The sequence below is a fragment of the Rhinolophus sinicus genome, chromosome 12 (genome assembly GCF_057876585.1).
Source record: "Rhinolophus sinicus isolate RSI-liver-muscle chromosome 12, RSI-T2T, whole genome shotgun sequence".
In the NCBI taxonomy this organism is placed as follows: Eukaryota; Metazoa; Chordata; class Mammalia; order Chiroptera; family Rhinolophidae; genus Rhinolophus; species Rhinolophus sinicus.
Window position 1 is genome coordinate 10,673,750 of NC_142512.1, and position 26,313 is coordinate 10,700,062.

The 26,313-nt window shown below is 43.1% G+C and overlaps 1 protein-coding gene across 3 annotated transcripts in view; it reads right to left on the minus strand.

Annotated features, from left to right (window-relative positions):
- DNAH9 (dynein axonemal heavy chain 9) overlaps positions 1–26,313 on the minus strand; it is a 316,438-nt gene that overhangs the window by 130,963 nt on the left and 159,162 nt on the right. For all 3 annotated transcript variants that reach the window (XM_088801911.1, XM_088801910.1, XM_088801912.1), the window contains exons 34-40: positions 25,897–26,005; positions 24,617–24,764; positions 20,268–20,442; positions 16,200–16,373; positions 15,535–15,742; positions 4,925–5,090; positions 3,253–3,355 (exon numbers count right to left, since the gene is read on the minus strand). In XM_088801911.1, the coding sequence (XP_088658037.1) occupies positions 3,253–3,355; positions 4,925–5,090; positions 15,535–15,742; positions 16,200–16,373; positions 20,268–20,442; positions 24,617–24,764; positions 25,897–26,005 (1,083 nt within the window). The remainder of the gene's footprint in view (positions 1–3,252; positions 3,356–4,924; positions 5,091–15,534; positions 15,743–16,199; positions 16,374–20,267; positions 20,443–24,616; positions 24,765–25,896; positions 26,006–26,313) is intronic.

Sequence of the window (26,313 nt, forward strand, 5' to 3'; positions counted from 1 at the left end):
GAAAGAACAGGAAAAACTTCTAGAAAAAGAACTAAATGAAATAGAGGCAATCAACCTACCAGAGTTCAAAACACTGGTTATAGGGATGTTCAAAGAACTTAGTGACAATTTCAACAAAGAGATAGTAAGCATAACAAAGGGCATAGAAACCACAAAAAAGAACCCGTCACAAATAAAGAATACAATACCTGAAATGAAGAATATACTAAAAGGAATCACCAGCAGACTGGATGAAGCAGAGGATGGAATCAGCAATTTATAAGACAAGGTAGTAGAAAACACCCAATCAGAATAGCAAAAAGAACAAAGAATTAAAAAAAAATAGTTTAAGAAACGTTGGGAAAACATCAAGTGTAACAATATTTACATCACAGGAGCACCAGAAGGAGAGGAGAGGGAGTAAGGGATCGAGAACCTATTTGAAGAAATAATGACAGAAAACTTTCCTAACCTGGAGAAGGAAATAGACATACAAGCCCAGGAAGTACAGAGAGTCCCAAACAAGATGAACCCAAACAGGTCCACACCAAGACACATTACAATTAAAATGGCAAAGGTTAAAGACAAAGAGAGAATCCTAAAAGCAGCAAGAGAAAGACAACTAGTTACTTACACAAGAGCTCCCATAAGACTTTCAGCTGATTTTGCAACAGAAACTTTGCAGGCCAGAAGGGAGCAGCAGGAAATATTCAAAGGGATAAAAATCAAGGGCCTACAACTAAGACTACTCTACCCAGAAAGGCTATCATTTAATTGAAAGAGAGGTAAAGAGCTTCCTGGAGAAGAAAAAGCTAAAGGAATTAATTATCACCAAGCCAGTATTACAAGAAATGTTAAAACGACTTCTTTAAGAAGACGAGGGGGAAAACAAGCAAACAAGCAAACAAAAGAAGATAAAAAATATGAATAATAAAATGGCAATAACCATGCACCTATCAATAATCACATTAAATATAAATGGATTAAATGTTCCAATCAATAGACATAGGGTAACTGAATGAATAATAAGACCCATGCATATGTTGTCTACAAGAGACCCACCTCAGATCGAAAGACACACATAGACTGAAAGTAAAGGGATGGAAAAAGATATTTCACACAAATGGAAATGAGGAAAAGGCTGGGGCAGCAATACTTATATAGAAGAAAATAGACTTTAAAAAGAAGACTATAAGAGACAAGGACATTCCATAATGATAAAGGGTTCAATCCAACAAGAGGACATAACCCAAGTAAACATCTATGCACCCAACATAGGAGCACCTAAATATATAAAACAAATACTGACCGACATAAAGGCAGAGATAGATAGTAATACAATCATAGTAGGGGACTTTAACACCCCACTGACACCAATGGACAGATCTTCCAGACAGAAAATCAATGCAGAAACAGTGGCCTTAAAAGGCACACTAGACCAGAGAGATTTAATTGATATTTTTAGAGCATTTCACCCCAAAGCAGCAGAATATCATTCTTTTCAAGTGCACAGGAAACATTTTCCAAGACAGACCACATGTTAGACCACAAAACAAGTCTCAATAAATTTAAGAAGACTGAAATCATATCAAGCGTCTTCTCTGACCACAATGGTATGAAACTAGAAATCAATTACAAGAAAATAAAAACAGACAAACACATGGAAGCTAAATAACATGATACTAAATAATGAATGGATCAACAGTGAGATCAAGGAAGAAATCAAAAGATACCTTGGGACAAAACGAAAAAGAAAACACAATGACCCCAAATCTATGGGAAACGGCAAAAGTGGTTCTCAGAGGGAAATTCATACCAATGCAGGCCTCAGGAAACAAAAAAAAATTCAAATAAACAGTCTAACTTTACACTTAAGGGAACTGGAAAAAGAACAGCCAACAAAGCCCAAAGTAAGTACAAGGAAGGAAATAATAAAGATCAGAGCAGAAATAAATGAAACATCGGTGATGCATCACACGATAGAATTTCTAGCAGTCAAATAAGCATGCATTATAGTTTCTTGCATTATTCCATCCCAAAATGCTTCTCTGTACAGCTAATATAACAGGATAGTCAGGGATCTTATAACAACAAAAACTTTAACCTCTAAGATTTGTCACCGTCCTAATCAATTGTACATTTATTATTACCAATGACACCCTTTTAAGTTTTTGGATCTTTAGCATAAGCACATGTGCAGAAAAGTACAGTGAAATAATCAATATTCAGAAACGTGAATGAGACCAGCAAAGTCAGCCTAAAATCTGATAATCATATTTAACGAAGTAATAGTGCTTTAGCAATAACATTACAGGACAATTCTGTTACGTAAAATGTACAAAATAGAAATAAAAAATAAGAGCAGTAAGAACTTTTTATTTTAATATGAAACTATTTCAGTGTATTCCTGAAAAGGAAATAAACCCAAGTTTTTGTGATTGTTAAAACAACGCATCAACTTTCTGAAAAATCTTTTTATATATATATAATTTTATTAGTTTCAGGTGCACAAGACAAAGCAATACTTAGACGTTTATCATTTATATCCCTCACACTGTGTGAACCCCCCTCCCCCCATCCACTACCCCTCTGACAACGCACACAGACATTACATTTCCACTTTCTCTATTCCTAATGCTGTACTCCGCTTCCTGTAATCTGAAAAATCTTTTTAATGTTTGTTTACATGTTTCTAACTTTTTATTGCCCAAAATATACAGATAGGTACTATAAAACATCAGTATCATCTAAAACATCCTATATAAGATATAATGTCCCATGTATTGGGTTATATTGCTACACTGCTTCGTTTTAACTGGTTTGTTTTCACAGCATCAGAAGAAAAAATAATCGAAAAACAAAAAAGAAAAATACCATTTTGTAAATGAATGAAAGATAAAACATTGTTTACCAAGAGGCTCCTGCTTGATGTCAGATTGTCACATGGGACAGCTCTGCACTGCCGAGCCATGCTTCTTCAGTGCACAGGTTATGTTTAAACTTAAGAGGATGCATATAATAGTTAGAAAGGTTGGTACTGTGGACCCAGGGAACATTCCATAAATGTTGCTTTATAACCAAGTGGTTGTACACAATAAATATTCTTAAGAAAATACCTCATGTTAACATTTGCTACTTTTATTAAATATAAATAAATCCCATTGAAAACATAAAAATGAAAGGCTGGAGACGGGTGAATTATTATTCATGATCAAGCGACATCAGCCCTGCTGATGTAGTATTTAGTACCCCAGTGCCATGGCTCCTCCATACCTGAAGCCGTGGGTTGATGGTGAAGCTGCCTGCAGTGGGGTTCATACAGGAAACATACTGCACATTCGTGATCTCCTTTAGAGACAGCTTGTTCCGATCATACCTGGAACAGTCAGAAACCACAGGTGAGAGCTGTGCAAGGGCCCAGTTGTCAAGATGACGTGCGTTGTGCCTTATAATTCATGTGTTTGGGTTGTAAAACAAAGTCTCAATCCATTGGTAGCGATTCGGAAGAGACAAGAGCCTAGGACAAAATCCTGAGGGCTCCAATAGCTATGGAAATAGCATAGGAAGAAGAGACCACAAAGATGGACTGAGAGATAGGAGGAAAATCAGGGGTGTGTGGAACCCTAGAAGGCAAGGAAAGTCAGTATTTCCAAAATGAGAAAGCAGTCAACCACATCCAATGCTGCAGAGAGAATAAAAAAGATGATGACCCAACAGGGTCTGTTGGACTTCATAATAAAGATACAGTTAGTAGTTGAGCAAGAATTGTTTAGTAAAGTGCCGGAAATAGAAACTAAATAATAGTGGACTGTAGGGTGAGTGGGAGATGAGAGAGTGAAGACAAAGGAACTTGGTTATGCGGGAGAGAGAAAGACACAGCTATAATTAGAAAATGATTTTTATAACACCATAGAAGAAATTTATACAAGTTTAAATACTGATGTGAAGGAGACAGGGAGACTAGCTGATCAAGTGAGGATTTCAGGAGGTGGAAGAAGGTAGAATGAAGATGCTCATGTGTGGTTAAGCCTTAGGGAAGAGGTAACAGGAAGAAGAAAAGGGTGCATGGGGATGCAAGTAAGTTGCACAGACATGGAAGCAAGTGACGGACATGGTGCAATCATTAGCTGAGGTGGCGTAGGAAGCTTGAGGAGAGGGGAGGAGGGATGAAATGGACATTTCTGAGAGTGGAAATGTAGACAGACAAATGCAATATGGTAGAATTTCCAGGAAGTTTCTACTTCCCGTTTAAGGTTTGTGGCCATGAATCCAAAGTAAAACCAGTAAGTGTGACTCTTTTTTTCCAGTCTATATAGTTCAGCTGCTCTGATGCTGGTGTGGAGATTGTAGGTGGTTGTGTATGGCAGGCACCCAGCGAAGGATTGGGAATGAATGAAAGGCAACTCAGGTTACCATCGCAACTACAGTTATCTCTGAGTACCCTTTTTATACTCCCCACTTTTTTGCAGCAGCTGATTCAGTGTCAGGTAGGAAGGTGAGTCAAAACAAAATGGTCTCAAATCACTGACTTGCTTGCTTTTTATTATTGCCTTCCTGGCAAGTTCAGACCTTTTGCTATTAAAACTTATACTGTTGCAACAGATAATATCAGACCCTGTGAGTTGCTGGGTGAAGAGACAAAGGTTGTTAAGACCTGCAGACATGTGCACTATACAGTGTTAGGTGCTACTGTTGAGATGCCTGATCAGTGCTAGGCGACCACGATGGGGGGCAGGGGAGTGGTTAATTCTGCTTTAGGGCTTTGGAGAAGGAAACTTTTGAGATGAATTGAAGAAAAAAGTAGGCTTTTTTCCTTAGATGAGAACTCAGTACCTTCTTTCCGTGTGGGGAGTAATGCCTGTCTGAAAGCGCACTCTAGGAGACAGCCCTGCCTTAACCATGCCCCCACCCCCGCCAGACCCTGAACCATGGTCTGTGCTCTTACCAGTGGCCATAGTCCAGGTGCTGCCTGATGATGGTGTGGGGCTGCACAGTCCCGTAGGCATCCACCTCCGGCATGTTCATGTCATCAATGAAATAGATAAGCTTCTTGTTGCCTGGGGGGCCATAATTTCTGCCAGCCTTCTTTTCTAGAGGCTTCTCCAGGACAGCTGAGGAGAGAGCCAGTTAGTGAGGGAAGGAGGTTCAAACCTCAGATGCCAGTACCAAGACAGCACAGAAGTCAAGGACGAGCCCGGGTGCAGCGTGCATGTGCATGCAAACAACGGCAGCCGCAATTATAATATCAGACGTCAGTGTTCTGCAGGACCTGGAGGTGACGTTGGAATGACATGGCAGCAATGGTGACAGTATCTGCCAGGCATTGAACTTCTTGCTACGGGGCAGTGTGTTAGGAGTCACAAATATGAATTATCTCATTTTATCCTTATCGTATCACTGTAAAGTAAGTACTATTATCCCATTTTACAGACGAGGGAAATGAGGCTCAGAAGAACAAAACAACTTTTCTAAGGTAGAGCCAGGATATGAATCCAGAGCAGTTAAATGAGAAAGTCCATGCTCCTTCTATCATACGTGGGGTCCCAGTTTTCTTTGCTTATAGACCAGAAACAGAAGAGGCCTTGACAGTCCCAAGGCCTAGTATTGTAAGCCCGAGGAAATCTACAAATAACCAGACCCTGGGTGACTTGCCTTCTGTACCTAGAATAGCAGAGGGCAAGAAGGCTGTGACTTCCACACCTGGGCTAGAACAAAGGCCTTATTAGATACTTTGTCAACAGTGTTCTCAAAGCGTTTACTGCCTGGGGTTTTCCCTGAGGGGGAAGAGGAACAACAGCCTCAGAGGATTTCCCAGAAGCTTCCAGTATCCTGAAGGGCTCTGCCCCAGCCTTCCTTCCTATCATCAGGCCAGAGCATCTCAGCATCTTTCTGGAGACTCGGTACAGACTCTCTTCTGGAGCTATTTCTTCAATTATCCAGCCAGAGGGAAGAAATCAAACAGCATCCTTTCCCAGCGTGACAGGACTTGTTTAGAACAAGCTTAAGTAACAGGGTGGAGGTATACGTATTTTTTTCAATCAAGCAATTAAATATTTATATATTGCAAGAACCAACACTTCCTATTACAGCTGGACGCTCTGAGAACTGATTCCTTCTCTTGAAAAACAAGTTTGTAAACAAGGAGAAAGTGTCAACAGACATATGAAGGTGACAGATAGAAAGACAAGTTCCTTTAAGAAGCTCGAATATTCTAATTTTCTGGTGCTGAGTTAAATTAAGTGTTTAAAATATGAAATAAATTTAAATTTAATTAGCATCTAATTAACATACAGTATCAACCGATTAATCACCCAACACCTTCTTCCCCCCTGAAGATATAACAACTATATACAAGATCTGTCAAAATTAAATATAATTAATGGGCTGCTGGGGAAATGGTTTTGAGAACAGTCCTATTGGAAATTCTCTCCTTAGGAAGACTTGTTTCTCCTCCTTCCAAAGCAGTGATATTCAAATCAACCCCTGGAATTAAGCAGACCCTGTAATTTGGGTGATTAAGCTCTTTATGCTTCTAAAGGATTGTTGAGAAGAAAAGCATGTCAGCTAGGAAGAAGTGGCCTTGGAACGCACTGGATTATCTCAAAAGCACGATGTTAAGTGCCCCAGAGAAAGAGAGAACCCCCCAGGGAAAGGCACATGCATTTTCCATCCCTTCTTGGCCAAGTTCTGCTCCAAGGATGGAATGTGAGCAAGTTCCTCTGTTTCTAGCCAGACCTGGAGGAGCAGAGTGGGTTTAAGTTTCAGCAAACATGTGGGTGATGTTGAAGGTGGTAAACACATGAGACATATAAAGAAATGTGACCCTTCCACCACGTTTCTGGGTTCTGCATTGTCGTAAACAAGTCCTGAGTGTCAAGCCCACCATATCCGGGCCCACAGCTCACCTGCGCCATTTCACTGGATTTCTCCATAGGGAACGGCTTGGCGTTCAGCTGGTGGCCACGGGGAGCAGCACCAGCTGCCCTCCATGTTTTTATTCATGTTGTTCCTCCCCTATTATTTCACCACCCTTGTACATTTGAAGAGCAATTTCATTTTCAAAGTGGGTTCCCATTTGTTATCTCGTTTCACCACCTCCACTGCTACCATCCTTGCCTACCAGCTCTCAGCTGGTCACTATGAAATCCTCCTTCCTATTTTCACCCTAGATTCCTTTATTATATTCTCAAAACAGCACACAAGGGTATCCTTGTGAGACATAAATCAGACCATGCCAGTGCCCTCTATAAAACTCTCTGGTGGCATCCCTTCTCACTTGGGGCCAACGCCAGTCTGGTTACATGCACAAATGTTGCATCCCTGTTTCTTTCTCTGACTGCCCCCCTCTTCACTCCATCTGCTCCAGCCACCCTGCTTCTGACACACTTGCTGCCTCAGGGCCTTTGCTCTGGCTGTTTCCTCTGCCTGGAGTTCTCTCTCCCAAATGACAGCACGTTTGCTCCCTTAGTTCCATCAGGCACTTATTTACTCAAAAGCCATTTTCTCAGTAAGCCTTTCCCTGGCACTCTATCTAAAATGAACTCCCTACCTCCTGTTCCCTGTCCCCACTTCACTTTTCTCCATACCACTTATTACCACTTAATAGCCTGTACATTTTACTTAGTTATATTGTTTATTATCTTACCCCTTCTGCACTCTAAACTTCATGAGGCCAGGAATCTCTGTTTTTCTGTTTTTCTCTTTGTCATAACCCCAGCACATAGAATATTACCTAGCATAAAGTAGAATGTTCAAAAAATATTTATTGCATTAAAGAATAAATAAATTTTGTGATTACAACAAGCCCTATGAAGAGGCAAAGAAAGACTTAGCGTCCCCATGTGAGAACTAAGGAAACAGGCCAAGGCAGGTTGAATGCCTTGGTGGAATCAGAATCTAGGTCTATGGATACCAACTTTACTGCTACTTTTGTATCACTGGGGACAAAGGCCTTGTAAGCCCTCACATCCCAACCCCGCTCTAGGGCCGTCCCAGTCCCATCAATTCCTCCAGCTTCTGAATTCTATTACAGAGCAGTGCATTCATTTGTCCACGGGGCTATATGAGGAACCTGGCTCTATACGGAGGACGCGAAGTGCATTATAGACTTCTAAGGGCAGCCTTAATATGTATCATCATCTGCTTTAAAAAAAAGATTTTTAAACAAATGCGAAAATGGAGGCTTAGAGAAATTAAGGGACTTTATCCAAGGGCAGGATTCTGCCCCAGGTTGCCTTATGTAACTACCGCTGCAGACTACCTCTTAAACATTACTACAGCATGGCTTCTGCCCTTGTGAAATCCCCAGTTTAGTTAACGCATTGCCTGACCATATTTTTGACAGGGATCATTAGTAATTAACCATGTCTTACTCTGCACTGACAGGATTTATGTACATGTGTTTGAACTGCGTTCCTTTCACGTTATCTAATTTTTCACGCGTTACGATGTTTGAATTATATTGTGAGGGTTTTGCGTTTATTCTTTCAAAAAAATAAAAGGCTTTGCATGATTATAAAGCTAATACATATTCATTATATAAAGATTAAAAAGCATAAAAAAATCACAATAAAAATGAAAATTGTCCATAATTCTATCACCAAGCAAAAAGCATCACTTTCAATACTTGCTCTGTTAGACTTTTCCTTTACAAATTCAGAATTATACTATATATTCTGCTTTTATGCTTTTTTTTAAATTTCACATATTGTAAACATCTTTACATGATAATACATATCCTCCTAAAATTTGATTTTAATGGTTGCATTGTGTTTCAGAATTCGGAGGTATCAAAATTTATGGAATGGTTTGATAGTCTGAAACATGTTGTTTTATATTTCCTTATACTTTGAAACTCCCTTCCCCCATTTGAAGCAGAGTGTCTTACTCAGTAGAGAGAAATTTTTGGTGATTTAATTTTGTGTCATCTCCTTTTTGAAAGACAGTAAGGCAAGTGGACGAATGTTATCTATCCGTAATAATATAAGCTCGATGTTCCTTTGAGGTTGAGTTTGATCAGACCTTCTATGGTCCCTTCCAACCTAAATTTTTAATGAACAGGTTATAGAGATTTTACACAAAGACTCAGACACCTGAGCTCCTATCTAATTAGTATGATCAAGCACTCAAATATTTGTTGAACTAATAATTCAAATTGCAGTTGGGCAGTAAGAGAACTCACAACTGTGAAGAGCTTCATCTCTGGCCCATTCTGTCTAAACTGCAAATAGAAATCCACTGATGCCTTGACCAAGTTCATTGCTCCTCCATCTCCCTTTCTAAACTATCCTGTCTGTGGGTCATTGCAAATCTTTTATTTAAAAAAAATTACTTATATTTTCAAAAAGAATGAGAAGAGGCTTAAGGTATTTGAATAGATATAAAATAGACCAATTAAATAAACACTGCAATGGATTCCAAAATAATGTTGAAGAAACTTCTTTGCACCAGTAATCTAAGATAACATAGTCACTGTAACCAAATAAAAACGTATCTCACATTACCCTCTATAAATTGCCTACTTGAAAGCGCAGAACTAAACCTGTGTTTAATTACAGTAACCATGTCATCCAGGATTACTGGTACAAATCCATCTCTACTTCAGTATGAAAAAATTTTTCAGGCATGAAATTCTAAAAGGCATATATCATGAATACTTACAAAAGGTTTATCAGGCTACAAATGGGGCATGATTTTCTACTGAGATTTTAGAGAAGGCATAAAAATAACTTACAATTATCTTTTATCATCCTAACCCTTAACAGAAGCCAAGGGTGGGTCATTAAATTGTAACTGGGTGAAGGGAATGAAAGCAGTGCATCTGGGCTGCGGAGTGTAGAGAAGCTGGAGGAACAGAGCACAGATCTGTCTCTCTACTGGAGAGGCCAGCATTATCAATCTGCCTTGTGCAGCTGTTGGAGAGTAGTCAACTGAACTCTCAGTGTTTCAAGGACTGACTAACAGGCCCATTCTATTTCCCCTCAAAGGGAAAGATATCCATGTGCTCTAGATAGCAGATGAACAAAAGCAAAGGTGGCATTCTACTATGGAAACTCAGATGCATGACTTCAGTGTTGTCAAAGGGGATGACCACTACAGCGTGAGGAAACAACACAGCTTGGGTAGGAACTCACTGGGTGACTTTGAGAGTCATTTTCTTATTGTGTAAAAATAGAGACAATCATCGTTGTGAGGGACACCATTTACAACTTCCTTCTTTTTAGTCCCTTTCCAGTTGGGGTGGCTATGCGACACAGTACTGAATGGTAAGACACAGATGTAAGTCTATGTCCCTGGAGAGCTTTCATGTCCTGACATGGGCACTAACTCTTCCCTTTACCATTTTTTTTCCTTCCATTTAGAATGTAGATGTGATGACTGGAGCAGCACCATTTTGTACTAGATATTATAGCATGGATAGCACTGAATCACTGATTTAGCATTAGCAACTACCTACCTCAAGACTTCTTATACGCATGCAAAAAAAAAATCTCTGTTTATGTCATTATCATCAGATTTTCCACTGCTTGCAGTTAAAAGCATTATGGATACAGTGTCTCATTGGGTGGGGAGGATTAAATGAACTAAAGCACAAGGCCTGGCATATTATAAACATTAAATAAAGCATCTGCTATCCACGCTGGTGGGCAATGTGAATGCCTGGAAACAAAGCCCCTGTTTGCACTTAAAAGAGTTCTGAATCTATGTTTAGAAAAGCACTCAATGAAGACCCTAGAGCTGGATGTAATGAGAGAGAGGAGAGATGCAGAAAGTATCAAGCAGCTGCTTTCTCTATTAAAATAAAATCTGTTTTTGAGAAAAATGGTATTTGATGGACTAGCAGAATGAGTGAGCTGCAAAATATCTCCCCTGGAGACCTGGATGAATTGACCTGCTGGGTGGAGTTATTGCCTATTTGAAAGTTGAAACATTATTTTTGTTTTAGCATAGTTTATGTTAAATTCATTTGTCAAGGAAAAAGGGATTTGCTTATGTTCCTTTTGTTTTGGTAGTTGGGGCTTAGAAATTATTGTTTAATATTTATAGATTCTTAAATTTGAGAAGGATTTTAATATTACAATAACATCTTCCATTTACTAAGCACTTATTGTACGCTAAGAATCATTCTGAGTGTTTTACATATTTTATCTTGCTATTCAGGAATGAAAAGAATGAACTATTGGTACACTCAACAACATGGATAAATCTCAAAATCATGCTGATAGAAGCCAGACAAAAAAGAGTACACTCTGTATGATTCCATTATGTAAAAAAATTCTAGAAAATACAAACTAACATATTGTGACAGAAACAAATCAGTGGTTGCCAGGCACGGGTACAGGAGGTGGGATGGGGTTTGGGAGACAGTGAGGGATTATCAAGGAACATAAGAAACTTCCAGAGGTGATGGATGTGTTCATTATTTCGATTGTAGTGATAGTTTCATGGGTGGGTAAATTTTTCAAAACTTATCGGATTGTACAGTTTAATATGTGCCATGTATTGTGTATCAATTCTAACTTAAAAATGCTTTTTAAAAGGAAAATGTTAAAAATTATGCTGCCTTTTAGTAGGAAAATGAATAAACGAGCTGTGACTTACTCACACAATGGAATGCTATGCAGCAGTGAAAATCAATGAAATAGATCTCCATGCATCAAAACAGACAATGATTTAAAAAGTTGCCAAAGGAAGTTACAGTATGATATATATTTAGAATTTAAAAGCACACAACACCATGCATGTTTATGGGTACGATATGTACCAAAAGTATAAATTTGCAATGATACACATTAAGTTTAGTAGTCTGGTTAAGGAGGGGCGGGAAGGAGGAAGGGATGGGGTGGTGTGTTGGCTGTACTTACAAAGCTACCATACAGAGCAAAATGACAAAATGTTCACATCTGTGAAATCTGGGTGGTGAGTACAGGGCATCTGTTATATTATTTTCTGCATGATTGAAATAGTTCATAATTTTTAAAAAGTTTAAGCAGTTCTCAGCATTCCACTCTCAGCATCCAGTTCCCCTTGCCAAGAGAAACTGCTGTTATCAGTTTCTTGTGTGTCTGGAGATATTTCATATATGTATTTTACATATATATGTATTTACATGTGTGTGTACATTTATACACACACACACATATATATAAATTATATATAATATCTCCATATATATATATATATAATATCTCCTTTTAAACAAGACAATTTGGAGGATACTGTGTACCTGTTCTGTATCTTTCTTTTCTCACTCAACAAAACTTTGGAAATGGTTCCAACTCAATTCATAGAGACTTTCCTCATCCTTTGTAATAATGCTTCGCATTCCATCATATGGATAATTAGACTACTTCCCATCTTTTGCCATTACAAACATTTTATAAACACACATTTTGCACCTCTGTCTGGATGTACTATCTGCCCTTTAAAACAAACTATACCACCTCACATTCAATCTTTTCTTAGCTACACAGGGCTTAAGTACAAACAGCAGTGAAAACACTGGGCTGCAGAAAGAGTGATGAGGAAGGAGGTTCTGAGGAAGGGAAGTCAGCATTTTTTAGAATCAGGGTATGAGCTTTGTTGCATAGATGTTACATATGTGCCAGCTACTCTGGGCTTTGGGTCACTTGCCAGTTCCTAGTTGGTTCTGGACAGGTGAGGTGACAGGACAGCTGCTTCATCCTCAGAGGAGGGACGAGACCCAGAGGCCACCAGGGAATTAACATGAGACAGAAAGTGTGTTTTGGTGTATATTCAGCTGCAGTGAGAAGCCAGTGTCATCCTGGTCTATTTGACAGCATTCTGTGACTTTTTGAGAAGAATTCTCTGTGTTCTGACAGGAGGGAAGGAGAAAGTCCACCAGTTGAGGGACTCAGAGTAGGAGCAAGGGGTCTGGACAGTGTAAGAAGCTCATCTCCTCTTTCTTGGCTATGAATTTTTAATCTCTATTTAAAGTTTTCTTTTTTTTACATTATATAATCATAACAGGATTCTAGAAAACAACTCCTCTAGAACACTCAAATACTACTACTAATGATAATAGTAATAATAATATCAAATATTTATTGCAGTTTCCAAAAGTATTTTCTTATCAGGGAGGCAGTATAACCCAATGATTAGAGCATTGATGCTGAAATCAAACTGTCTAGACTCAAACCCTGGCTCCAACACTTACTGTGTGGCTTAGGGCAGCTTATTTAACTTCTCTGTGCTTTGTTTTTCTCATCTGTAACACAGGGATGATACTTTAAAGGGCTGTAAAATATTAAGTGATTAAATAACTAATCTCAGGTAGTGACAGACACATACCTGGTGAATGCTTGGGAAATGTAAGTTATCATCGTCTCATTAGTATAGTTGGAAGTAATAGTAAGAGTTGGTGTAAATGGACAGAGCTGGTAATCTGAATTGTCACTGGACTGAAGGTTTGCAAAAAAATGTAGAGGTAATATCTTTCCATGAACAACGAAGAGAAACAAACTACGTTACGCAGACCAAACAACATTACAATGTGAACCAGCCAGGCAGGTGAAGTCTGCTTAAGACCACTGCTGGGTGCTCATGTGCTGGCGCCAGGCCGTGACGGAAGGTTATGACATTGCCTGGCATATGGTGGCTGAGGACGCATGGAGTAAAGATGAAGCTAGTGGTTTACTGGAGCTGTCTCTTAAGAGCTGACTGTTAAAACGGAGGGAATTTTGCAATCAAATTGTTAAACACAGCCATTATTTAAAACTAAATTAGGTCAACTTACAATTAAGTGAATTACATTGAAAAAGGTAATAAATATTCCAAATTCATTACACCCAAATTACTTTGCCATAATCTATGCCCTTGGGGTTACTTTCATCTATTTTATCCATAAAACAGAACCACTATGAGTGGTGTGCTACTGTGTGCTTCTTCTGGACTCCATGTTCATTGACGTTGCATGAAGCTTGCAACTGGTCCTCGTGGGGGCATTTACACTAGGGAGATGGGCAAACATACCGACCAGGGCTTGACTGGTTTTGTTGATTACAAAGAACATGCTGGAGAAAAATGTGAATAACACCGACTAAACTTCAAAGTGCTTCCTTCTTGTAGCTGTTTAACACTGCGAAGAGCACAACAAACTGAGGAAGCATTCTTTCAGTGTTAAGAGGAAGACGCCCACGTCACTGGCTGACTAGCGAAGCATCCACGGAAGTCTGCATCACTTCACTGTCTGACTTGTTAGCATTCATGTAGTGCTACTGTCCACTGCAGGACTGGGACTGAGGGTGTGAAACATTTCCCAGCCCAGCAGTGGATGAAGCCTATGGGGACGTCTCTCTGTCACTGAGGGGGAGAGAGGGGACAACTTTAACTTCCATCAAGCTCCTGGCACTTGGCTGCTATGAGAGCTAGACAGCAGAGCACAGACGGGGCTGCTCTGTAGCAGCATGTGGACCTGGACCCTGGAAGAGGGGGCACAGTGCTGCAGACAGAGGGTGGGAAGTGTGCTGGCCTCTCACGTGGGATCGGGGGGAAGCAGAGCAGTGGCCACACCATGATGACTGCCTCTGGGCTCACAGCGGGCAGGGGGCACAGAGTGACCAGCTCAGTAAAAACAGTCCGGGCTGAGCAGGTGGTGGTCCAAGTGAAGACCGCTTTGCGAGTCTGCTGGCCTAAGGCCTGATGATGTAGTCAGACAGGAAAAGTGCAGGTTCACTTTTCACGTTGGACACTATGGCTTTTAACTTACGGATGTCCTCAGTTTTTGTGGGTTTCACATCCTAGGGGTGGGGCTGGGTTACAAAGGGTAGGGCAAGGCCATTACACCAGTGTGAGGCATAGGAACAGGGTTTCTCCCCAGCCCTGCCACTCCCTCCTCTTGTTGGGAGGTTGGCGTGGGTATTTCTTTGAAAGGAAGCTGTTTCAAGGGTTAATGCGTTAAGTGTTTCTATACCAAAAAAAAAGAAAAAAAAAAGAAAAGAAAAGGAGACTCTACTGTGAGGGTCAAGGAGGAAGTGACTCTAGGGAGAAGAAAACACCTGTCGTGAACCTGACCTTGAAGTCACACCCAGCAGGGCCCATGTCAATTCCCAGCAAAAAGCATGTTCCGTGTGGTCAGAGGGCTGGAAGTGCCATGCCAGCCTTGCCGCCTGGTGGTGACCTTGGGCAATCACGTACTTTTACCTGAACCTCAGTTTCCCCATCTATAAACTATGAGGGATGAATGCACGCTCTCTCGAGATAGATCAGATGACAGACGTCTACAGGCCCATGCAGACCTCTCAGTGGGTTTGCAGCTTTTTTTGTCATCAAAGTGCTGAACTCCCCGCCCTGGAGGAATTTAGCAGCCCCAGGAGGAATGTAGGGAGAAAGGATGGGGCAAGGAGGCTCAGGGCTGTCGGAGAAGTGGGACAGAGGTGTTGTGGAAGAGTAAGGAGGGGAGCGGTGAGAAGGGGACTGTGAGAGGAGAGGCACCGTCCATCCGAGCAGGCATCTGGTTCTGCCCCAGCTCTGTGCCAGGCAACATGGCCATTCGGACACTCCCTCTACCACCCACATGCCGTCTGGGCCCCTTACCCTGCAGCATCGCTGACGTGGTATAGTAGTTGAATGGTACGTTTTTCACCAGGTAGTTCTCGGGGGCGAGGCTGGCCAGTTGGGCTCCCACCAGCACCGACTTGCCCGTGCCGGCCGTCCCCACCAGCATGACGGGCCGCCGCCGCTCCAGGAGCCGCTCCATGAAATAGCACACTCGAATGGTCTCGCTTGTGTGCACCAGACAAGCCTGGAACAGGAACACAATGAGTGTGCCAGGGGCTCGTGGGAGAAACAGATGCACTGCAGAAGGTTCTAGAACATTTCAGGAGAGTGGAGTCTGCTGTCCAGGCGAGCTCACTACCTCAGGCAGGAGGGTCTTCCCTAATGTCCCCAGTAAGACTACCCTGTATCTTATTCTTTGGGTGGAGAACAGCCCCTTCCTCCTCCAGCGGCTCTGTCTGCCTCCCTGTATTTCAGACACTTCTGCTCCTGCCATCACCTTCTGGCCCCCAGGTTGACAGTGGGGTCCGGTAATCAAGTTATCGAGCCTTTGGGGAACCTTGCGACTTCATCACACCTATGATTTCCTCTGAAAAGGTGAGCAGCTGGTGATGACTAATTACTAGCAAGGTCAGAACTCTCGGCTACCGTGAAGGGGCTGCTCCCAGAGTCACTGCACATCCTTGGTTACCCACCACACTCACCTGTAAAGGCAGCTCAGGGTCAAATTCAAACTGGGGGATGAGCTTGGACCACAGTTCGAATTTCTTGGTCTCTGGGTCTATGTAATAGTCAAAAATGGTTCCCTGGGACGGAAACTTGACTGTTTTGAACTCTGTCAGCCACCATTTGCTGAATTCTGCCCGGTAGTCCACCAGCTGTCAAAACAAAGCAGTTGGAGGTCAAGGCTGTCCAGAGCTCGAGAAGCCTAGACAGGCTGCCCAGGCATTAGGCAGAAGGGCAGGGCAGAGAACACAAAATGCTCCTGCTCATGTAGGCCTGCTCGATGGACCAGGTCTTCCAGAAAGGACGCTGTTTGCTGAGGAGCAGCCCTGACTGAGGCCCAGCTAAGCAGAGGCCGCCCTTGAACATGTGCAAGCGCCCCTGCCTGACCAGGCAGCTGAGCCTCCCTGGCGTTGGCACATCTCAGAGCCGTCTCGGGGTGGAGGGTCAGGGAGGGAGGCACAAGAACATGGAGGAGAGTGGGAGCCCGCGACCAAAAGATGGGCAAGTGTGGCCGAGAACTCCCAGAGAGATAGACTTCCCCTATCCTAGGCTCCTGAGACAGCAATGTCCACGATGGCAGCCAGAGGAGGAAATAATAAAATGTGACTGTTGACACCTGGGAGTGCATGGGGGTTACATGAGAAGACTCAGGGGAGTCAGGTACATAACCACAGGCAAATCCCTGCTTTCTGTGCTTCAGTTTTCTCATCTGTAAATGAGCATCCTAGAAAAGAAGATTTCTAAGGTTCCTTCAAGAGCAGAGACAAAGCTGTACTGGTCTTCTGACGGAAGGAATAGGCGGAGACATAATTTACAAGCATACAGATTAAACCACGAGCCACTAAGGACAGGGCTGTGTACCCAGTACACTCAGACGATCTTATTGTGTCCAAGCTAAAACATATGCACATGTATGCACACACATCCCAAAACATACTTGCAGCTACCGGCAATCCTCTGGGGGAGCAAACCCATGACGAAGACACAGACCTGGGAAAAATCCTCAAAAGGAAAAAGGCCCAGGTGGGGCATTTTAGGAAGTGTTCCTGGAGGGCTGAACAAAGATGGAGTTCCAAGGCTGTACAGACCAGGGAACTGGGTGTACGGCAATGAGCCTGGGCTTGGAAGAAACGGCCTCATGTTGCTATCTATTAAGTAAGAAGAATTGAATTCTTTCCGCTTAAAATGAGAACGGAAATAGGCTCTAAGGTAAGGACAGGTTTGTATGCTCTTCTTATTCTGATTTGAATTCAGATTCAGGGGCTGCTGTATCCTCTCAAAATTGTTCTTTGCAATCAGAAGCCTTAGAAAAAATTCCCATTTTAACTCATGGGTAAAATTCTGGAAGACCTTTAACTTCCTACAATAACCAAATTTTAAATTAATATGGAAAATCCGAGATGATCTTTTCCTTTCCTCACCCCCAATTACACCTTGAGCTACCCGGTCAGTTTCCCAGCCAAGCCATTAGCTGGGCTGCCGAACATCGTCTCGCCCTCCTGATTCTTGCCCTCACTTTCTACTACAACTGGACACTATAAAAACAAGGTGTCTGCTGAGTCATCCCCATGGCCCTTTCTCATGTCAACAGTTCTGGTATCTCTTCAGCAGTGACCTCAGTGAAGAAGCCCCTTCTGAAACCCCCAAGTCCTTTGGATTCTGACAATTCTCTGGTCTCCTTCCTGCCCTTGGAACTGGATGACAGTGAGTCTGTACTGGCATGCTGCAGCAGTTTCCAACAAAACATCTCATTGGGTCTTCACAATGCTCTACGTTATCCTGGCTAGGGAAAAGGATTCCTATTTTATATCTGAAAAGACAAAAGCTCAAAAGGTGATACTTCTAGAAGCATATGGCAGAACTGGGAGTTGAACACAGGTTTTCTGTCTCCCAGTCCGGTGCTCCCTTAGAGATCATTCACGTCTGAGAGATCATTTCCTATAGTTGTTGCAAAGTATTTACCATCATGCTCCACCCCCCCCCCCGCCCTTTTATTATGAGCATTCTGCTCAAGCATAGGCTGTATTTTAAGTTCTGCTTTGTTCTGATGACAGTTTTTTAAATGTAAGCACCACTGGTATTCCTGATGTCAGTGTTTTGGCCAACTTCCTGCTTTTCAATTTACAGCACTCTTTTTGGTGTGTGGCGTGAATGCAGGTGGAGGGGTCTCGGATATTCCTGCTGCTAAAAGCATTCTCCCTTGTCTTCGCCCCATGTGCTACCATGGCTGCCTACAGCTGCAAGTGTTCCAGAGCCTGGCATGCCTGGAGGGGTGCTTTCTCTTGGGCTTTTAAAGAGTTGAGTGGATTTAAATTTTTCTGTTCAGAGACAGAAAAATTGACCAGATATCTTCCTCCTGACCCCTCACTGCTTGTTCAGCACCAACATAGGAGAAAAGCCCAGCAGTGGTTCCTGTCTGACATTTCTTTCAGCAGCCGAAAGGTCAGGGGCTGCATTTGATGGAAAGTAATAACCTATGTATTCTGGATCTCTGTGCATTTCGACGAGGTCTCATCCATCCTGCTGGACTCACTGCACCCTCGCCTCAAAGGGGGAATGTAAAGTGCCAAAGAAGCCGTCCGTGGAGAAGCTCCAAGGGTGTGGGACAGACAGCATGGAATCCTCAAATGTCATACTCCCCGTCCAGGCACCTTCTGCTCTTTCCCATCAGCATCTCGCTCTGGAGAGGGAGCTGGAGAAGGGCACATGTCCCAAGAGCTTGTGAAAACTGCTTTCTGAACTTTGAGCACTGAGGAACATGTTAGGGGATGATGGGAGGTGGGATGCGTGTTACAACCAGAGGCTGTGAAAATGGAACATAAATTAATTGGTAATTCTGAATTAATTGTTCATTCTCCCAGCTCACCTCCATTTTGGATTCTTAGAAATGGCTTTGCCCTGGCAGTCTGAAACTTTTTATAATACCTCTCTCCTTGAAAGAGCCTATGGTCAACCCAGACCAGGAAGACTCAATCCTATCTCTAACAACTGCAGCTTAGTTTGATCCCCTGTTGTGAGACAGGCACCAGATATTTGCTCCGAAACTGAGTATTTGTGGTGCGAGACCATTATTAGGCATGTGTGTGTGTGTGCCAGCACCATTCTAAGTGCTTTGCCCACATTCGTGGTAGGCAGTCAGAACGGTATCCCTTTATTCAATCCTCACAACCACCCTCACTATCACCACTCTCATCTCCTTCGTGCACATGGGGGAAATAAGGTAGAGAGAGGTTAAGTGACTTGCCAGTGTCCCCCAGATAGTAAGTGGCAGAGCTACAATTCGAATCCAGAATCCATGTTCCTAACCTGTGTATGTTATTTCCTGACAGCTAGAGTCAGTTGTAAAAGACTGAGATGGATAATTTTGAACATGCTGTTTCTAGATAGAAGACCTTTTATTTCAAGGAAACTAAGTAAAGAACAGACTGGGAATGCAGGAAGTGTTAGGGAATAGGATGTCAAGATACTCCAGGCAAACATCCCACCCCCAAAGAGCATGAAGCTGCAGCAGCCAACACCATGAGACAGACACTACTTTGGTTTCCTACCCCTAGGGGTCAGCTGACTTTTGGTCCAATCTTCTGTGAACAGATCTGCATTTCAGGGGTACGGGGACATGTTGGTTAACTCTGGCCTGGTGAAGACTGGTGCATGCCTATTCTGGAAGATTTTGAGAAGGCTAAAGGGATTCCTCCTATTCAAGCTTCCACAGCACAGCATAATTTTGCTTATAAAACACACTTCACCTTGAAAGGTACCTTTCCTCAATTGTACCTCCGGTTGTTCAAATTCAAACACTGCAACCCTCCATGAAATCAAAGATACATTCAGTAACTCAAAAAGCAACAACTCGAAATACATTCCAATCCGGGACCCATCTATGGGGACAGATGTCTTTAGAAGAGCAATGGGTAGAGAACTAAATAGTTTGATGCTTTCATGTTAATTCTGACATTTAGCTGTCCGACCTTCCGGACCTTCGCTGGAAGATCAGTTTTTGCCACGGTGGACTGAATGTGGGTGTCAACCTCAGCACCTCCTCTTACCTGATCTTGGACCATTGCTCCGCCGAAAGCCCAGATAGCAGCGAACACAAAATAAAGCTCGTAAGTTTCCTTGGGGCTGTCTTCAGGGATGTCCTCCTTGGTCAGGAGACACTCGAGAAGGTGGCACAGCATCTGAACCATGCTCTGCTCTGGGATTGGAATTATCTTCTTAAATCTGCAAAGAGAGACCCCAGTCGGCTCTAAAACACCGGGTTCCCTAGAGGCATTGTAGACAGCGATGGGACACAGCTGGGTTTCATGGACTCCTGATTTGTCAAGTTCCCTGGGATTACAGAGGACCATAGTGCTACTGAAGCCTTTGGGTTCATCAGCTATTTTGGGGCCGGTTCCCTTTGTAAAGAAGTAAGGGCCCAGAGTGCTCCCAAGCAGGTTCATTTTCTCATCTCCCTTTCCTCTGGTAACCTCCCCCTCTCCACTTCCCTTCTTTGAACACTGATGACCCCCCCTCACTCCTTGGGAATGCAGGCAGCTGCCACCAAACAAGTAACTATCTTAGTAGTTTCATTTCTTTCACAGTTTCCTCAATTGTCAAGAAGTACCAGAGTCAACTGGGTGTAATTCTGAGGTTCCACAATTTCAACTCAGAGGAGTTCCATCAATTGAAACACACTGAAAACATTTTCTCTGGGGGGGGCGGTTAGGTGGGGGGCAGAATGGGCCAGGATAGATGGTTATTTTATACAATCATGATTTATTTATAGGAGTTCTTCTTCTAAAAATGTACCTCTGTAACTTTGTCCTGGCCTGGATTTTGTACTTTTAATCTTGGCTTTGGTCTTGACTGAAAGGCAGATATCAAGAGATGCACAAAGGTGCATCTATGCCCAAGGGAGCAGGGGCGAGTGTGTATGCATGTGCACACACACGTACACACGGGCACACTGATCCTGTCATGTGTGCACACGGATTACACCACCTACCCACACACTCAACCCTTCCTGCATGCCTGCCCACACGGCCACCTCCCACAGGAAGCTGAGCTCACAGGCTGCACAGAGGCAGGGTTCACTGTTACAAAATGAGCAACGCCATCAACTGACACCTTATAAGTCATTTACTGGCTTTGGGCTTCAGAGTTTCTTTCATAGCATTCCATTCTCTTCAGTATTTTGTGTTAGCGGTTGTTTTTAATCTCACTGCAGTCCTTATAGCCATGCTGTGAAGTGGTCTAATAGTTTAGGCATTACTTCCATGAGTAATGAGGAAACTGAGTATTTAATGGGCTTGCCTTCATTTTCTTGATACATACCGTGTTTCTCTGAAAATAAGACCTAGCCAGACAATCAGCTCTAATGCGTCTTTTGGAGCAAAAATTAATATAAGACCTGGTATTATATTGTATTATATTATATTGTTATATATTATACCATATTATATAAGACCCGGTCTTAATAGTAAAATAATACCGGGTCTTAATTTTTGCTCCAAAAGACGCATTAGAGCTGATTGTCCGGCCAGGTTTTATTTTTGGGGAAACACGGTATTTGTAACAGAATGTCAAAATGGAACCACCTTACACTCAGTTTTGGATGAGGCGCCAACACAGTAGGGTCCAACTACTCTCACATTCCAAACCGAGATTCCAGACAATCTAGGGGACACTTGCAAAGGGCTTTGTGACCCTGGCCTCTCATCTTCTCAGGGGTTGAGGATCAAAGTGGGAGACGCTGGAGGGGCTAGAAATTAGCATACAGGAGTTTGGAGGGAACGTTGGTGTGCAATGAGTGCCCCCTCTCCCATAGGGAAGGCGGTGCCAATGCCTGGCAAACCTTGAAGAGACTTGCCTTGCTAAGCTCACAGTGGGATGTAGGTGTAGAGGCTGAGTGCTGGGGCAGCCTGTGCTATAGTTTGTCAAGGCACAGGAGAGGTATTTCCTGGAATCTGGGTGTAGGATATGAGAATGTGAGGTTGTGTTAGATGCTGGCTAAGGGGGCCACCCTAAGGGGTTTGTGTGAGGAGTTGCCCATCCAGGATTGGCTATGGAGAGGCATAGGGAGATCTCCAGTGATGGGCCGGGGTCCAAGGAATCCACACAAGTTTCTAGAGAAAGGGTCAGATTTCCAAATCTGTCACAGCTAGGGTAACTAAGGCCATGCAATACCAGCCAATGAGAACTTTCCTGCCCCTTACTCTCTTCTCTCTGTCCCCCTTCAATCCACAGCTGGTGAGGGGGCAGCTGACAGAGTAAGGAAAGAAGTTAAGGACACTCCCCTTTCCCACTGCAGGTCCAGAGCTAGAGCAGGCCTGAGCTGTGGGGGCAGGGGGAGAAGCTTTCATTTTAAGTGTAGTTTGCTTTTTAAAATTTTCATATTGTGTGTGTGTGATTGTGTGAGTAGAAGTAATCATACGCCTTTTTGTTTCTGAGGAATGACCAGAAAAGTCACCTATATTTAATTCAGGGGCAGGAGGACAACCAGCCACATAAAACGGTTTGGAAGAAACAGTGGGAAACAAAATAAAGTTGTTTTATAATCACCCATTATGAGGTCTGCTCATTCAATGTAAAAATTACTATGTGTTGACATTGCATAACGTTGTTTTAACAGGGCCGCATAAAGCTGGCATTCCAACACTGTTATGAATAAAACAGAAGACTGTGAAGGAAGTGCCTTGTTACTAACTAGCTGTGACGCCAAGGGAGCATCACAGCACCTCTGCTCCCTTATCTACAGGATGGGTAGCTCTCTTAGGAATGTTGTGAGAATGAAATGAAATAACACCCAGAGCAGGCACCATAAATGACAGCTATGCTTTTTTTCCTTGCGAGCCATGGGGTTCAGAGATTAGAGGAGAGTCGTCTCTGGATAGCCTTAATACAGAGGCTTCAAAGCCTGTTTCGGAGACTTGTACAGGCTCATGAGCACATGTATGCTCACACACACTCACATACACACTCATACATAAACAGACAAAAGTTTGGCATCTCTTATTCTAAATGCCAAGGGGGAAATGGCCTGTTAGTCAGAGAATATACTGGACAAGTGTCTCAGCAAAAGAGAAAGAATGCGGGTATACTATTTTCCCAAAAACGTCCCATTCCATGGTATTTTAACTCTTTGTGGCCCTTGCCCACTTGGGACACTCACCACTATTGCCCTTCCAGACACTGCCTGCTGCCAAGGCTGCTTTATCTCATTAGATCCCACGGCCATGGAGCCCACAGGTCACAAGGGGGTAAAGGCATTTCAAAGATTTATGAAAATATTGAAGTTTGGAAAAATAATTATTGATGCCAAAATATAAAAATTACAAAATCAAAATAAATGTTTAAATATCTAAAAATATACCACTATGTCAACTACTCAATTGCAACTCAGCTTTTATTACAGTTATACAAAATGCACTCTTACGTGGGTGGATAGTGACAGGTTGGGGGGGGGCACATGAAATAAGAGTGCCTCGAATCCTTTTGCGGTGGAAAGTTCTCCCTTCACCTCTGCCCCGACACTTGTGAACAATTCTCCATCCCATGTTTGACAGACCAACAAATAAGGAATCAAGGATCATTTTGAGAGATGGACTTCATTTCTGGGAAAAATGATCCTGACCCTAACTTGTTGAATCTTCGGGAACTATGGATCTCTGAGTCATGTCTCTTTCACAGCACCAGCCTCTGATGGTTGAACTTGGCTGAACTACAGGGTTGGATGCCTGATTCATAGAATGATGCATCAACTGTCAAGAAAACAGTGTGTACAAAAGCAGGTTCTAAACATTGGAAACTCTCTTTGCAGACACATATTGGTCTTGTTGTAATAAGCATGCTTTTGATTAAGGGTAATTAATCTCTCATTTATGTGGTCAGGGCTTGTTGCTTTTATTTTTTGCAAACCCAAAGGAGAAAAGTGAACTCACAGTATCCAGAGGGGTAGGACTGGTCAAATGATACCTGCTTCCACATTATCTGGGCCATGAACATAACAGTCAGGAACAGGAAGTGGGGCCCCCATGTCACTGACAGGTGTCACCTTCACCTCTAGGTTTGTCGATATGACCTGTGTATTATGTGTAGGAAGGCCAGCTGCATGCCCTGCAAATTGAAGGATCTCAGAATTGTTACCGGATATTGCACCTTATAGCCTCCTTCAAATACACCCATGTGGCACTCACAAAAGGCACTTTAAATCTTCCTCCTCTTTACTCATCTCATCTCCTGCCTGAACTGACAGTAGGCATCCCTTTGCCATCTGCAGTGCCCAGAGGGGAATGATCTGGGGACATCTGACTTCAGGGACAGGACAGAAATGACATCAGTGGGACATAAGATGTGAGCCAACAGGCTTTTGATTACTGCTTTAACTTGCAACCTTCCTTATTTCTTGGCCTACCTGGTTCTGAGGGTATCTAAGCAGGTTGGAATATACTTGTCAAACAGAATGGTTAAGTTGGCTCTCTCTGTCTGGATTTCCCTCTTGTCGATCCAGCTGCTGACTGGAGGGTTCCATCCCAGGTCTGCCGGGTTGATGTACAGGATCCCTGGGAGCATACGGAATATAGTTCAGTGAATTCTCCATGGACATCAGTATATTCTTCACCCCAGAGAGTTATTTTAATTGCTCAGGAAATGGACTGATATCAGCTGATGGAAAGCAGTGTTGAGAAGGATCCTAAGGCCACGTCTAGGCTCAGGAGGAAAGAAGGCTGTGACTGATTATAAACAGTTGGCATGGTGTAGACGTGTGTAGTGGGTTAAATGGTGGCCCCAGAAGGATATGCCCACGTCCTAATCCCTAGAACCTGTACATGTGACCTTATTTGGGAAAAGGGCCTTTGCAGAAGTAATTAAGTTAAGGTTCTTAAGGTGAATTTACCCCGGATTATCTGGGTGGGACATTTACAAGTGTCCTTATAAGAGACAGAAAAAGGAAAGACACACAGAGAAGGCCATGTGAAGATGGAGGTGGAGGATGGAGTCGTGGGGCCAGAAGCCAAGGAACGCCTAAGCAGGAAGATGCAAGAAAGGATTCTCCCCGAGAAGGCTGACACTTTGATTTAGGGTGTCTGGCTTACAAAACTGTGAGAGAATAAATGTATGTGGTTGTAAAAGCCACCATGCTTATGATAATTAGTTATGGCAGTCCTAGGAAACAAATACAGAGTGAGAGAGATGATTCTTCCGGCCTGTATCCTCCAACCTCAGCACAGGTCCTTGACAGGGCATCTGATGTTATGGTGGAGATCAAACCAACCCTCTTTATTTTTCAGTCTCTGCTGACAAATTTGGCAGTGGAGTTAGAGGAAAGTTAAGGTATAAAGCTGTTACTGCCCACCAGGATGTAGTGACAACTGCAACGCTCGGTCATCTCCATTGACCTGGAGGCTAGAACTGGCCTAAAAGGAGCCTAATTTGAGGCACTTACATGCAGAGGACAATTGTCCAGTTCAGGGGCCATTTCCCTCCCCATTCCCATCATGTTTCTGAATGAAGAATATTCCCCGGGCCGGGCCTCAGAGCACTTGCTCACCCTGTGATGTGCATGAGGGCTGTGGAGAAGGCCGGGGTTTGGGTGATCGGCGTGAGCTCCCTTCAGAGCCAGCAGCATCACGTGGAATGCTAGCAGTGTCTGTCTGCTGAGCACTTTAGTTTCGCCCCTTTCTTAGGCTGTACCTGCTCTGGAGACAGTTGCTGGAGTGGCGGTGCGCAGGTGACTGATCTCAAAGAGAAGCCTCATTGTAGGATTCAGAGGGATCCTCTCGTTGCTCGCCAAGGTCAGCACCTGGAGGACATGGGCGGGGAGGGGGCACACACCAGGTCGGAAGGCATGGCCAGCTGGTGGGGCTTTGGCGGATGACTCCTGGTAGGGACTATGAAAGGTTATTTCCTTCTTTGTGATTAGAGTTGACCCTTGAACACAGAGGTTAGGGGCACCCACTGCCCATGCAGTTGAAAATCTGTATATAATTTAAGTCAGCATTCCACAGAGGCAGATTCCCGATCGCCAGTCAACCCTGGGACAACATGGGTTTGAACTGAGTGGGCCCATTGCAAATATTTGTGTATGAGTGGACCTGTGCAATCCAAGCC